Here is a 15,563-nt window from a genome sequence, read left to right on the forward strand (position 1 = left end):
GCTGCAGTGGAATGTATGAGAGAGGTCTACCATAAGCACTGGTTTAAGACATATCTCAGATGGAGGAAAATGTGCCTGAGGACTGATAGCAGCTGCAGCCACGGCTGCTGAAGGTGTGTGGCGATGGACAGAGCAGGCCACAGTCTGATGAGACTCTCAGGAGACAAGGAGCATGTCCGAGGGTCTCAAAGAAGCAAGAGAAGGGTCACCACAGGGAAGGGTGATTTTGAACAGGAAAGTCTGTTATATTAGTGTTCTCCTAAAGTTTGCTCACAGGTACCTCAGCCACCCTCAGACAACCTCAGACCATCTGCCCTCAGACACCCTGCCTCTGGGACCATAGCTGCTGCCTTTTGTGTCAGCATTTGGATTAGAGTTAGATCCCTTATGTTAAAAATGTAATGAAAGGTGATAGTTATGAGTCTCAAAAAGCATCTACAAAGAGCAGCATGACAAGACAAAAGCAAACTAAACTCATAATACTGATTTGTAATTCTTCCTGAAGTCAAATCTAAAAGAAATCTTAAAGGAAGAGTTGACGTTTACATTTTTCCCAGGTTAAGACACACTCTTTAAGACTGTAGCACTGCACATGCAGTAGCTGCCTTACTTCATGGTGACATTTGCATGTGCAAGTTACATGCCCAGCCTCTCTGGGAGTTGTTAGTGAGTTTCTAGAAAGTGTCTTCAGAAAAGCATGTTTTCTACCCAAGATGGGTAATGAAAAAGGATTGTAAACAGCATGATTTCTGAAAAAACTACCCTTATCAAGGACTCAGCTACCCAGGATTCATTGACTGAACCCAGGAAGGCTTCCTGAGCCCCTGTGTCTGAAATACAGAGTATTTCTTCCTTTCTAAGCAAAAGTCATGAGGGGACTGGAATACGAACTTCCCACTTCTCAGGGAATGTCCTATCAGACTATTGGTACTCTGAAAAGAAGGAAGGGAACACCCTTAGTATCTTTTTTTTTCACATGGAGTAAGCAAAAGTGAGAACTAGAAAGAGTTGAAGTACTAGCTAGTCCCCTTCAGTTAGTGGCTGGCAGACAAATTCACTCTATTGAAGGTATTCAAAGAGAAGAAGGAGAGGGCTGTTAGTTAGAGCTGGACTTTCACCTCTGTTTTTACCCAGCAGCCAGAAAAAGGAATCCGGATGGAAATGCATACCTGTGACCTTCTTTTCTTCTATCCCCGGTCCTACAGCTAATTAGTCTCCTACTCCTTGTGCCAAATCTAAGGCAGAAGGTGTAAAACCTGAGGGTAATATATACTCTGTGATGCCCAGGAATGCTTCTCAGATCCCATGAATGAATATTCAGCCCTGCCAGAAGTTCAACTCAGTATCAGTATGAGGTCTGACTGGTAATCTCCATTCCCTGCCCCTGTTCCTATACTAATGAAACATATTCCAAATGGTTTCCCAAACAGATTCCAGCAGTGTCAAAGCAACAGACCAAAGACTGGCAGACCATCAGCTGGCACCAGCTCACTGTGGGTGCAGGAAGCGTGAGGGCAGCTGAGGAGTGGAGAAGGGTGCTTGCAGGAGCTGGGCTGTAGAAGTGGTGCGCCAGATGTAGTCAAGACACATGCACATGCCTAGGTTTATTCGTAGGCATTGGAATAGAGGTGAGAATGAAGGTCTGTAAAAATAGCACCAGGGGAGGGAAGTGGATTCACCTCCTCATTTACAGTCTGCGCCTGGGAACTGCCAGTTTTCTCCCACCAGACCAAGCCAAAGTGTAAGATACACTTCTGTGAGATTAGGAGGTGGAAACTGAAAGAGGACGCTGGAGTGAAATACCCCTCATTCTCACACATGTAACATCATAGATTGGTTCCCCAGATACAATTTAAATTCCCTTCTCCCTTGTGTGCATTGAAGATGCACAGCAGGAGGAGAAGCAGGTAACTAGTAACAAAAGGAAAAGAAGAAAGGGCATCCTGTAACTCCTACAACCTCTCTACAACTACCTGAAAGGAGGTTGTAGGGAGGTGGGTGTCAGTCTCATTTCTCAAGTAACAAGTGATATGATGAGAGGAAATAGCCTCATGTTGTGCTGGGGGAGGTTTAGATTGGACATTAGGAAAAATTTCTTCACTGAAAGGGTTGTCAGGGCATTGGAACAGGCTGCCCAGGGAGGTGGCTGAGTCAACATCCCTGGAGGTATTATTTAAAAGACATGCAGATGTAGCTCTGATGGACAGGGTTCAGTAGTGGACTTGGCAGTGCTAGGCTTACATTGGACTTGATGATCTTAAAGGTCTTTCCCAACCTAAATGATTCCATGATTCTATGATCCCTTATTCATTCACAAACACGCACACACACACACACACGAGGAAGTTTAGGAGGAAAGAGGAATGAGCACAATGTGTTCTTTGAGAAGAAATTCTCTTGAACAAGGAGAAAACAGGATGAAAATGGACATGAAGGAAAATCATTCAACTGTGAAACATTTTGGGGAGAGGGAGGCTGCTCCACTTTGCACTGGGAAGGAGGGAAGGGGACAAATCAATATTACTCGGTAACAAAGCTTCCTGCTCCCCCTGCAGCCATTGTTCTGCCCACCTTGTCACTCAGCCCCGCCTTGTTTGCATCCTTTTCCCCAGCTGATGCCTTTCAGTGGGGAGTATGAGTGTAAATCCAGCAAGTGCTTCAATACTTTTAACTTAGCATTCAGTAGAGCAGGAGCTAAAACAAAGATCTCCATATATTGGTTTCTTACCCACCAGCACGTAGAGTCCTATATGCATGTCCTTCTTCTCCTTTTTCTTCTTTCCATCTTCTTTTCAAAGGAAGTGAGAGCAAAGGTTTCACACTTTCCCAAACTCTGAATGAATTTCTCATGTACCATTAAAGAACTACAATAAAAAACCCTATTGAATAAAAAGATGATGTAAATCTTTGCTTTCTAATTTTCTTTTTGATAAGGTTACAGGCAAGCTAGAGGAGGAATGTCTGTTAGCAAATTTGAGTGGAGTTCTGGTGGATAATAACCTCTCAATGCTGAACTGTTCAGTTCTAGCAAGAGGTAAAACTCCCACATGCTCTGAAAACTTCTGAACTTTTCATTGTGTCAGAGTTGGATTTTTCTGCTACCTGATGATTTTTTTTTGTTTTCAATTATAATTGCTACTGTTCTCTAAAACAGTTTTGAAAAACTACAATCAGCCCATGAAGCCTCCTGTGATAACTGGCACACTTCCATGCAATTGAAAGCTAGATACTACAAACTTTAAAAATACTTCTGCCAAGGAACTATTGTGTAAGTTATGTCATGGCTAGCACTTCTTCCCTAGGAAAAAGAAAACACCTAAATACTCTTTATTAAATTACTCTCTTTTTTAAAATTATATCTCTTTACTATTGGGACAATGATGCTCTTTTTTCCTTCTTTCTAGTTTTGCCAAAACTTCAAAATCTTTCAGATAGACAAAATGGAAATGTAGTGGAAATTCAAGCATGAGGAATAAGGAATTAAGCTAATGTAATTTGCGTGATTCTGATTACTGATGATGGGTCTTTATAGCTTGATGTTTTGGTCTGACACATGCATCCCAGCATTTATCTAACTGCCCCTGGAAACACTGTCACACTCCAAATCAGCACAGGTGGCAAAAGTATTTCCATGTATGTTTTGAGGTGGTCTTCTAAAGGAACCAAATGTTCCGCAGAAGCAGAATAATGCAATTGAAATACGTTTAATTTTTAACCTGTTTTAATGTTAGTTATACAAATTTGATTAAAACAGAGATTTAAACCAAAACTGAACTGCACACTGAGCAGCAGCTGTGTATAGTCTGCAGGTGGCCTTCCACAGCAGCACGCTGTTCCACAGTCCTTCAGCTCCCTCTGCTGCTTAATCGATTCCCATATTTTTCATATTTGCAATGAGCTTTTACTCATGTTTTTAACCTCTGTTTTGATGAGAAAAAACGATGCAGATTAAAATTGCACCTAAAGCAATGAAATGATTGCTTGAATTGATAAACAGTGTGTGCAAACTTTCATGTAATTATTGTCCTTCCTTTTCTCAGTGAATAACAAGAAGCCTGCCAGACTCTTCTGATTGTTTTCTGGTGGCTTGTGCACATATTCTGCCATTACAATTTGACTTGGTGTAACTGAACTGTATCTATTGCTTAAACTGACATTTCCTGGTTACGTAATTTTATTTCATACTGGTATTTTTCTTTTTTAATAATTACATCTTTATATAGCTCAATGTACACTTTATAACCAATGTCTCTTGCAGATATGTCTGGAATACTTTCTTTCCTAGATTTTGATGGTGTCATCTATGAAAAATGCTAAAGAAAAGAAGCAGCAGCTTGTATGCTTGGATATTCTACTCTTTATTGCCATATTTTCCATTTCTAAGTAGACTTGACAAAGCTTATGCCAGATAGCAGTCAACTGTATATATTCAAGTGAATATATATATATGTTCGTCAAAATACAATATAAATGCAAACCACACAAATACACACACACATTCATTAAAGTAGAACTTTGGTTAATAAGGTATCACAAAGGGAAAGAATTATCTGCCAGAATATGTGTGAGAAGTACTATAAAAAACTCAGCATCATACATCATACTGACTAAAATGGGGATTTGAAAAGCAGTAAAGGTTAAGGAAATATTAACACATAAGATTATGCTGTTCCAAGGCATCTCTGATCTGCAGGGGATTTTAGAAAACCCAGAAGGTCTACATAGATTACATCAAAGATGGGAAGCTTAGAATTCAACGTGTAATTTTCTCCACAGGTATTTTTCTGTTCAGATATTCAGCCATGTGATTATGTCAGACACTGATGGAATTAGCCCAAGAAAATAAGATTATGAAATCTCCACTTGAAATTCTGCAAAAGTATTGAAATCACAGGTTTGGGAAATCTTGGCCAAGACAGTACTTTCTCGAAGACAACTAGGACTAATTTCTGAGAGATCTGCATTAATGCTGAGCCCCAGAGCCCCAGAAGCAATAGTACCTGTAGGTATGAATTATGCTACAACTGGGAATAAATGCAGCCCACCCATAGTCCAACAGAAACAGAACAACTAAGACAAGTCAGGCTTGATCAAGTCTCTCAGGCACTGCTTGGATGCGTTGCTTGGTCCTTTGTGAGGACAGCGCTTATGTTCAAATCTTTTCAAAGTGTTTGCTGCTGTTCAGGAAATGGTGACACACTGACGGCTCTGCTCAGGTGACAGGGGAAGCGGCTGTCTTTGCTATCACCTTCTTCATGCAGCTTGTTCTTGAGTGACACCTTAGGAGCAGACCCATTGGGCTGGAGACTAATTACATGACTGCATTCTTCTCAGGAGGAAGTTACAGAATGACAGTCAGACCCAAAAGGCCATAGGCACGTGAAATAAATAGGTGGACTGCAGGAGCCCAAAACTGCAGTCAAAAAAGAGCCCCCTCAAAGGCTGCCTAATTCTGGAGGTACTTGGGAGGACCTTCCCCTTCCAGCCTTAGTGCATGTCAGGCACTTGAAATTTGTGCATGTCCTGACCTTCCCTTACCTGAGCAGTTCAGTGCCTCACTCCTGCTCAAGTCTCACCAGGGAGTCTGCTGCCCCACCATAGCCAAATCTCAAAGTTACGTATTTCCTGAAAAAGCTTCCTACACTGACAGTCCCATTGTCACGAAATATATAGGGGCACAGAACAGGAGAAGGCAACACTTGGTCATCATACCTGGTCCTCCACCACCAGAGACAACCAGAACATGAGCAACCATTCAGGGCATAAAGGACTCAAGTCATAAAAGCTTTCTCATCGCTGACAAATGTTAGACCTCCAGTAAAAAGGCCAACAGCCCAGCAGGGATGTGCTACAGTCAGCAAAGAGAAAGCAGTCGAGGTCACTCCAATGAGCTTCATCCCTGCAACAAGAAGGACCATCACTTAAACATGAAATTCTGGGGCAATTCAGATGGCTGCTCCTTCCAGGTCTGCCTTTCTCACTGGCCACTCTGTCCCAGTGGTCACTGTCAGCTCAGGAAGCCCAAGTCCCTGCTAACAGTCCCACACGCAGGGTAGCTCCTACCGCACAGGCATAGTTGCCTGCTTCAGGTCTCATTTCCAAGGACCAGACTCACCCAGCCTTGCCACTGTCACAGCTCAACTCAGCACTAGACTTGTCACACAGGACTCTTCACTGAGAGGCTGCAAACATAAAGCTGAGCACTAGTGCCTGCCTGAACAGCACTAAACAGAGTCAAGCTGCTCAACAGAAATGTCAGTCATCCCTATCAAATTAATCAAGGAAAATTTCCTTTCTGACCCCAAATTTGGTGATTAGTTTAACCTTGGGCATGTGAGTAAAATACACCAAGGTGGTACTATAAGGGTTTAAGATCTCAAATCAGCTCAAATCAGCTCAGCTCATCCTAACTCAACCTCACTCAGCCTATCACTGCTGCAGGGGAGGGCAGTGAAGAATGGGAAACCAAAGTTACACAGCTTTGGGGAGGTGGAGAGGATAAAAGAGGCAGAAGAGTCCTTTCCTTTACAAACTCTGCCAACAACCAGGAGAAATCCTGAAATACGGGATTACTACAACAGAAATAAAATGCAGAAAAATGTGAACACACAATCTAGTTTCAGTTCATCCTTTTTGGAATACTAAAGGACTTAACGGTTCTCATTCTGGGATCAACCTTTTCCCTAAACTTTTCATCCTCAGTGTAAACAATACCTATTCCTTGTTCTTTATCTTATTTAGAATACCTTTACTCTTCAGATGCTTATATACTATCTTATAATTTCCCATTTAAATTAACCATGACCATTTTAAGTCAGTACCATGACTTGAATTCCCTCTCCCAATGTATTTGCGGAGTCATCAATTCCATTCTCACCCAGTTTTTCTTGCTTTCTTTCCAAACCTTGTTGAGAAAGGAACTGAAGCAAGAAAAACACACAGGGCCAATGAAAGCAAGAGCAGAGCAACAAAATTGTGGTTCTGTGACAGGGACATTCTTTTGGGAGCAGGTGAGTGGGAAACAGCTGCAGGACTGGGGTCCAGGTCTCCCGGGACTGCTTTTGCATTTTGCAATAAACAGAGAACAAACAAAACACCTGTACATATGCAGTATTCTTCCAAGAGATTAAGCCTGAGTTCTGGGTTCAAACTGCAAATTTGCACGGTGACCTTACACCCTGTCTAAGCCCACCCAGGTAGCAGATGGCATTCTCTGCTGCTTCCAGATAGTTTTAACTCAACAAGTAGCAGAACAGTGAGGTTTTCTTGCCTGACTGAATTCAATGTGAAAAAAACATGATTGGCAGATTCTTGTACTTAGGACCCAAGTTTCAAGTACTCGACCTGACATTACAGCAGTAAATTAACATGCCTGGAATAGCTTTCTGACACTTGAGGTAAGCGAACAGAACAATTAATTTTGGTATTTTCAAATTTTTCAACTGTCCAGAGTGCATATATGCAGACTACCTAGCTGAGATGTTCCCAAGTCCATGTTGATTCTTCAACCGTGTCTGGTTACACGTGTAAGTTTATGGCCAGATACTAGTGGAGTGCCCCAGCTATTGGTGTCAGAGTAGATGTTGTTTAACCTCTCCATTAACAACATGGAAGCTAGAAGCAGTGCAACTGCTGAAAGTTTACAGTCACTACAACACTCAGGGGAGTGGCTGATACACCAGAAGTTTGTGCTGCCATCCAGAGAGACCTGGACAGGGCAGAAAATGCCCTGGCAGTGCTGGTGGACACCAACTTGTATGCAAGCAACACAGCCTTGCAGCAAACAAGGCCAACAGCCTCCTAGGCTGCATTAGGAAGAATGTTGCCAGCAGGTTGAGGGACATTATTTTCCACGCTGCTCAGCACTGGTGAGACATCTGAAGTGTTTGGTTCAGTTCTGGGCTTCCCAGTACAAGAGACATGGACATAGCAGAGTGAGTCCAGGAAACTGCCATGAAGATGATAAATGGATCAGAACATCTGACCTAAAAAGGGAGACTAAGAGCTGGGACTCTTCAGCCTGGAGAACCGAATGTTCAAGTAGATCTTATCAATGTGCATAAATACCTGATGGGGCAAGGGTGGAAGCAGAGAAGACTGAGTCAGAGTCTTCTCAAGTGGTGCTGAAGGAAAGGACAAGAGGAAATTGACACAAGGTGAAACACAGGAAGCTTCACTTACACACAGGGAGGAAAAAAACCAAACCTGCAAAGGCAATCAAACGCTGGAACAGGTTATCCTGAGAGGCTGTAGCGTCTCCATCCTCAGATATTCAAAACGCAACTAGACACATTCCTCAGCAACATACTTTAGTTGCCTCTCCTCTGTGCATTGTGGTTGAAACAGTAGTGTCTCCAGAAGTCCCTTCCAACCTCAGCAATTCTATGCTTCTGCAGTTGTGAACTTTGCACGGGAAAACTGACACCACCACCACCACTCAGACCTTGACATCCTGTGAAGTTGAAAGTCTAAAACGTTTTGCACTTTGTATGAAACAGCAACAATCAGGGCATCAGTTCATCTTTTGTGGAACTGAATTTCCCACTTGAGTCTGGATCCAGTAACTGTTACTGCACACTGCTCTGCCTACAGTCCTTTGACTGGGGACACACACATCTCCACTACCTCAGTGAACCATAGCTGTGGTTAAATCACACCTTTAATTTCCAGGAAGAAAATGTGGTTCTCTTGCATCCATGACAATTATTATAATACCTTAAATTTGGAAATAACAGAGGAATGAGATAGCTTCTCTCAGACTTAGGATGAACCTAGCAGCTTCTTGCTTTCCCCAGATGGACTTGCCCTCCTAACAAGTATGGGAAGAAGACCTTAACCTACACAGAATCACAGAACGTTAGGGGTTGGAAGGGACCTCGAAAGATCTAGTCCAACTCCCCTGCCAGAGCAGGACCACCCAGAGTAGGTCACACAGGAACGCATCTAGGTGGGTTTTGAATGTCTCCAGGGAAGGAGACTCCACAACCTCTCTGGGCAGCCTGTTCTAGAACACCAACACTTTGAGCAAAGCTCAGCCTGCTGGACAGACTCTCACCAATGCTTACCCAGCTTGTAGATTTGATCTGGCAATCAGAATTGTCAGTCAAATTCCTAAAAAGCCAAAGGGCTTTTTGTACCTGTAAAGTTAACATTACATGAGCTAGAATTCCAAGAATTTCATGAGGTGCTCAAAAACGAATGTGGCAGTTTATTAAATTTTGGGTTTAGCCATAGTTATTAAATCTTGACCCAAGAGCTGTAGTTCAGGTGCTCATCCTTTAAAACGGAGTGATGAAGATCATCGAGTTTATGACTGTGTATCAAAGATGGTGGAAATGTAGATTTTATGAAAAGATTTATTCAGTAACAATAAAACATTTAGAAACCAAGTCTTAGTCAGATTGAGCAGAATTAAATGTGCATTGAAATGTGCAGATCATTATTTGACAAGTCATCTGCTGTACTAAATTATCTTGCTGGAATAACAGGTGAGGAAACACGGGTTTTAGTCTTGTTCACTTTGTTTACCTCCACGGAAGTTGGCTCCTGGAAAAAATTTACAAAATTAACTGATACATTTGATAAAACTCCCCTTTCCACCAGCACTGTGTGTGTAGACTGTAACTCCAGATGTCACACAACAATCAGATATTAACATATTTTTTCACATTTTTTTCCTTTACAAATTAGCGTTATAGCGATCTCTGTTCTGAAAGTCTCTATAAGCACGTTTTGCATCTGTTTTACTGTGCGGGATTCTTCCAAAAGGCTCCAGATCATTGAAGCAGGCATCAAAAACTTCATCCACAGCTTTTTCTGCCATTTCTTTGCTAACTTTTCTAACAGCCAGAATGGAACGAATTGCTCTGTCTCGTACACAAGTCTAAAGTGGGAATCAGATAAAGAAAAACCTGTTATTATTAGTATATTTTTTTTTTCAGATTTTGTCAAGTATTAACTCCTACTACATACGTAATAATTTTGTATCACAGAAGAATTAAACAATGCCTATAATAAGCATTAAAGTACATTTTTGTTCCATCCTGTGTTAACTATGAGTGTTAGTTTTCCATGTGCAAATAAACCGTCAGATAAGACAAGACATTCCTTAGAACAGGAATTAAAATACAATTTGGCATTTGTTGTAGGTATCAAGTATTTGTACAAGTTGACTCGGACACAAGAGAAACTATGTCAGAAAGAAACAGACATAAATACCAGTAGTACTTTTCCAATTGAAATGCTATAAAGCATAAAGGAACGACTCCTCTAGTGGACTTCATGTCAACCTCTCTCCTTTGTAGCAAATTTTGCTTACACAGTTAGTCCATGAAAAGATAAAAAGAGATGTAAACATCCCCAGCTACAAACTGTCATTCTAACATGAGCAACTACTTGGGACTTAACCCACAGTCTTCATTGCTATTAAAAAAAGTAATTCCTATAAGACTTAACACGTGGTTATTTAGAACCCTTGTCATTCTCCTTCCTCTGGTTTTCAAAGACTTTTTAGAGTTTTACCCACTCACAGTGGGTAAGGTATTCCCACTACATCTCCTGCAAACCTTGGTTTTTGTTTGGTTCTTACTAATCATCTGTTGTCAGTGGTAAGCTCTATGATATGACTAAGTATTCAGGAATTTCACTCGAACAAAAATAACAAGGTGGAAAAAAAAATATCATGAATCATTAAAGATTATTAAATGTTAATTAAGAGAAAGCAAGTCCATGCCATCTACTTCTTTCTCTGATGTTTTCAGCTACAGAAGTGTGGAAGGCCAAGATCAAGTAGGTAAAGATGGCTCATAACAACAGATCAGTAGACTTTAACATCGACAGTGTTTACCTGATGATGTCCTTTTAATCCAAATTTAAACCTGGCTATTTCATTCATCAGTGTACAGTCTCCACTAAGATTAGCAGCTCGAATCTATTGAGAGGGAAAAGCCACACAATCAGAGAAACAGATGGAAATATAAAGTCAAAAAAGCTGTAACAAATTTTTTTCTTCAATATCTTTCTGGTGAGTGCTGGTAGGGAATATTCCCAGAGCCACTTCTACTTATGAAGTACACATTACCCTTTATATCCACCCTCTCAGCCTCAATGAACTGCACAGTATCACTATAGAACCTGTGAGTTTCTCCAGGGATGAAGCCTTACATATTCCCAAAGCTTAAATAAATGAGCAGAAGAGATCATATGTGTGTGTATGTGTGTGTATATATATATATATGAATTGCTAAAAGAACATGAAAAGCAATACTCTCCTCAATCTATATCAGAAGCTTACACAAGTCAGGAAAAAAGGCAGATACTTTTCAGAGACTACAGCTGCACTACCCAGAAGTGCACTAACCCACCTGCTTTAGGAAAAGCCACATTTAAATGAGTATGTATGTTTCAGCTTGTTAACTGTCTTGTCCTGTGCATTGTAATTTCTTTTGTCTGCCACACCCTAGCCCTTCAGTTAGGAAATATAACTAAAACTAGATTTCCTACAATTAAGTACCAAAACAAGAACAAATGCATGGAAAATATCAAATACAAGAATTAAAAAGTTGACAATAAAAACTGTAAACACCATATAATAAAATAAGCATCAAAAGACCTGAAGTAAACAATCTCAACAAGAGCAAGAACAAGCACAATCTTATTTTACGTATGTTCTCCAATTTTGTTTCAGGCTTACATGCTTTATTCTGCACTGTGTGAATGCTTAGACAAAAAAAAAATTGATACTTAATAATTCTGAATTACTGTACTGCATTTATGTAGCAAGATGTTGGCAGCAGAGGGGCTGCCAGGATGGCTTCTGTGAGAAGAGACAAGGGGCTGCCCCCATGCTGGACAGAGCCAGTTTCAGCTGGCTCTAAAACGGATCCACCGCTGGTCAAAGCTGAGCCCATTGGCAATGCTGGTGGCACCTCTGTGATGACATATTTAAGAAAGGATAAAAACCACTACATGGCAGCTGTGAGAGAGCAAGAAAAATGTGAGAGAAACAGTCCCACAGACACCAAGGTCAGTGAATGAGGAGAGGAAAGAGGAGCTCCAGGCACCAGAGCAGATTCCCCTGCCACCTGTGGAGAAGACAACGGTGACACGGGTTGTCTCCCTGCAGCCTGTGAAGGAACACAGTGCAGCAGATACCCACATGGCAGTGCAAGGAGGACCTCAGGCCAGAGCAGGTGGACACGCCCTGAAGGAAGCTCCAGCCCATGGGGAGCCCGTGCAGGAGCAGGTTTTCTGGCATGAACTGTGGCCCATGGGGGACCAACGCTGGAGCAGCAGTCCGTTCCTGGACTGCACGCTGTGGAAAGGACCCACGGTGGAGCAGGCCTTGAAGAACAGCAGCCCATGGGAAAGACCCACACTGGAGCAGTTCATGAAGGACTGTATCCTGTGGGAGGGAGCTGACACTGGAGCAGGGGAACAGCATGAGGAGGAAGGAGCAGCAGAGACAAAACGTTATGAACTGACCACAGCCCCCATTCCCCTTTGTGGGGGAAGGAGATAGAAGAGTCAGAAATGAAGGAGCAAAGTTAAGCCTGGGAAGAAGGGGAGGTGGGGGGGAAGGTACCTTTAGTTTTATTTTTCACTATCCTGCTCTGTCATTAATTGGCAATAAATGAAATTAATCTTCACCATGTCGGGTGTATTTTGCCCATGACTGTAACTGGTGAGTGACCTCCATGTCCTCATCTTGATCCATGAGCTTTTTAACCTTAATTTTCTCCCCTGTCCTACTGAGGAGGGGGAGTCAGAGAATGGCTCGGTGGGTGGCTGGCAGCCAGCCAAGATCAACCCTCCAAAATTACATAGAATGGCTTTATTGATACCACAATAGGTTACTTCATTAAATTTTATCTATAAAAAGATAAAGATAACATGACTGTGATTCTCTTCCACAGCAAATATTAATTTAATTAATGAATTTAAATTAATTTTTATGACATGTGATTTGTTCTGTACCAAACTCAACATTTTGCTTCTCTCACACACTGTTTTATAAGTGAAACCTGTGCACATCTTAAGTCTGGAATCAAACATGTTCTCATTAAAAAAACCCAACCAAACAAAGGAAAAAACCCACGGTCAAAAAAAACCCGACCCCCCAAAAAAGCCACTATAACATTTTAATACTATTTTATATGTCCTTCAAAAAGTGAAGCCACTTAATTCACACAGTCACAAGAACATACTTTCATAATATTAATCATAAGTGTAAGTTTTTCTGTGGTGAAATGATATAGTTTATATCAAAAATCAACTAAAAGCATGTGAATACACAAGTTACGTACACAAGGGGAATCCTTACTAGCCTGTGCTCAATTTAATTTCACCACTAATGCATTAATTTTTAAGGCCTTTTAAGCAGCAAATTACTATGTCCTCTGAAAAGGACATGCAGTCATAACTCAAGTGTACTATTAGCAACACCACAATTAGTCAAAAGTGTTACAAGAAAACGCAAGTTTGCTGTTAACCAAAAAAATCTAAACAACGACGAGGTTACAGTCATTGATAAACACCCAACATACCAAGATTTGCAGGGGAGAAAGAGAATTTTATAAACATTTGATTAACGTGTGAACATGTTTTCATCTTTAACTGCTCTCATTTGTTAATAACCACTTCTTGTTATAGTTACACTCATGGTGATCACGTTCTACTTAATATGTCACTGACTTACTAATATTTGTAAGAACTAAATATTTGTTTTCTGAATGAAACCAGATTGATCTGACAGAAAGGACAAAATGCATTAACAGGATTAAAACAAATGAAGTCTGTGTAACAGCATGTCTATTTAAACATGAAGCATCCCTAATAAAGAGCAGAAACTACTATTATGACAACATTAGAAGCACGTTAACTTACCTCTGAACATGCTAAGTGTTTGACATTTTTAAACCAGTCAACATGTGCACGGCAGTGATCAAAAGCATGAATCAATTCATGTGTGACCACCCGGTTCATATGGGATTGGTGTCGAATGTTGTTCTGACACAGAACAATCTGTAGAAGAAGAGACACAGGTAATCTTTTCACCAAGTTTCAACACCTCCCTTACTTCTTGGATGCCCAGCACACATCACCTACAGCATTTACAGACTCCTTAGGTCAGTGTTTTTCAACATTAACAGCCTCATCATTCTACAGTGTACCAGTTCCAATACCATGGAACGTCTTTCATTTAACGTGTGAATATAACATATACATAAAATATATCTATATAATTCAGATGTCAGCATTAGCAGATTTATCCTAGTAACAAAACACTAAAAAAACTGTAGTCCTTTGAAAGAGGACAACGTCCAGTGCCTACCTGAGATGTGGCAGAATCAAAACCTCCACTGACGCAGCCATCACAGTTTTCACAAGAGAAGTGCCGGTCATTGAAGACAGTGCTGAAAGGCCCAAACAAACAAAGTTACAGGAAAGAATTTGAAGAAGACCAGTGGCTCCACATAATAGCGATGTTACCACCAGAACAAAACGAATTAGCTTACATACCAACCAGATTGCTTCATAGCCTCAAGAAGAAGTTGAGCATATGGATCTAGAAAAATATTGCTGCAATCAATTTCTCTAGAAAAAAGTTTTGAAAGTAATCTATAAACAAAACACAAAGACAGTCAAGAGAACAAAAAAAAAAGAAAAAGAAAAAGCACTACACATGCCAATTCATATTTTTGCAGTATTTAACTCTAATGCAATAGCTCAGTCTACATCAAGTGATACATAATCATGATATAGAATCACGATACACACAAAGCTATTCAGGAATCAAGCCACTTCTGACATTATTTCATTAGCAGTAGACATAAATGGAGCGGCCTATAGTGACCACTGTTTTCAATAACATTCACAGTCAATATTACGCAGTGAAAAGGGCACACACGAACCAGAAACGGACAAACCCTCTTAAATTGGCGAGAGGAAGAAGTACAGAAGGACCTTCTGATAGGAAAAAAAAAAAAAAAAAAAAAAGCACACGGCCACTTCTGAAAGGGTACTTTCTTTGCCTTTAACCAAAACCAGCGCGTCCAGCGAGCAGCCCCACCCCGCCAACTGTTCGGGCCCCGTCCAGCCGCCCCGGGGAGGGGGGGCCGCAGCAGCGGGGGGACAGCAGCTCCCGCCCCGACACCCTGCGGCCCAAGGTCACTCCCCGGAGCCGCGGCAGGCCGTGCCAGCGGGGGGGGGACACCCTCCGCTGCGCCAGGCCCAGGCCCGCCGGAGTACTGGGAAGCGCTTACTGGTGTCCAGGGTCATCCTCAGCATCAGCTGGCACCTGTTGTGGAAGGTGAAGAGGCTGCGGACCAGGAAGCTCTGCGGCTTCTTGTTCCGGTCCGGGAAGAGCCGATAGCCGAAGTCATCCTCCTCCTCCCCGCCCTTCTCTTCGGCTGCCGGCGGCGCGGCGGCCTCCTCCTGCTCCATGGCCCACCCCGAGGCCTCCCCGCGCCTGCCGGCCACCGTCCCCGGCGGCGGGACAAGGCGGAAGCAGCACGGCAGCGCCAATCACCGGGTCAGCTCCCCGCCACGTGAGGCGGAGTGGG

At 42.0% G+C, this 15,563-nt stretch overlaps 1 protein-coding gene across 1 annotated transcript; it reads right to left on the reverse strand.

The window, feature by feature from the left end:
• Positions 1-9,338: 9,338 nt before the first annotated feature.
• Positions 9,339-15,453, reverse strand: ATP23 (ATP23 metallopeptidase and ATP synthase assembly factor homolog). The gene is made up of 6 exons (XM_086472360.1): positions 15,264-15,453; positions 14,521-14,566; positions 14,333-14,414; positions 13,885-14,022; positions 10,847-10,930; positions 9,339-9,883 (listed from the first exon to the last, which is right to left on the reverse strand). The coding sequence occupies exons 1-6, from the start codon at positions 15,442-15,444 to the stop codon at positions 9,680-9,682; spliced, it is 735 nt and encodes a 244-aa protein (XP_086328486.1). The 5' UTR covers positions 15,445-15,453; the 3' UTR covers positions 9,339-9,679.
• Positions 15,454-15,563: the final 110 nt, after the last annotated feature.

The sequence above is a fragment of the Leptosomus discolor genome, chromosome 1 (assembly GCF_034619465.1).
Source record: "Leptosomus discolor isolate bLepDis1 chromosome 1, bLepDis1.hap2, whole genome shotgun sequence".
Classification (NCBI taxonomy): Eukaryota; Metazoa; Chordata; class Aves; order Leptosomiformes; family Leptosomidae; genus Leptosomus; species Leptosomus discolor.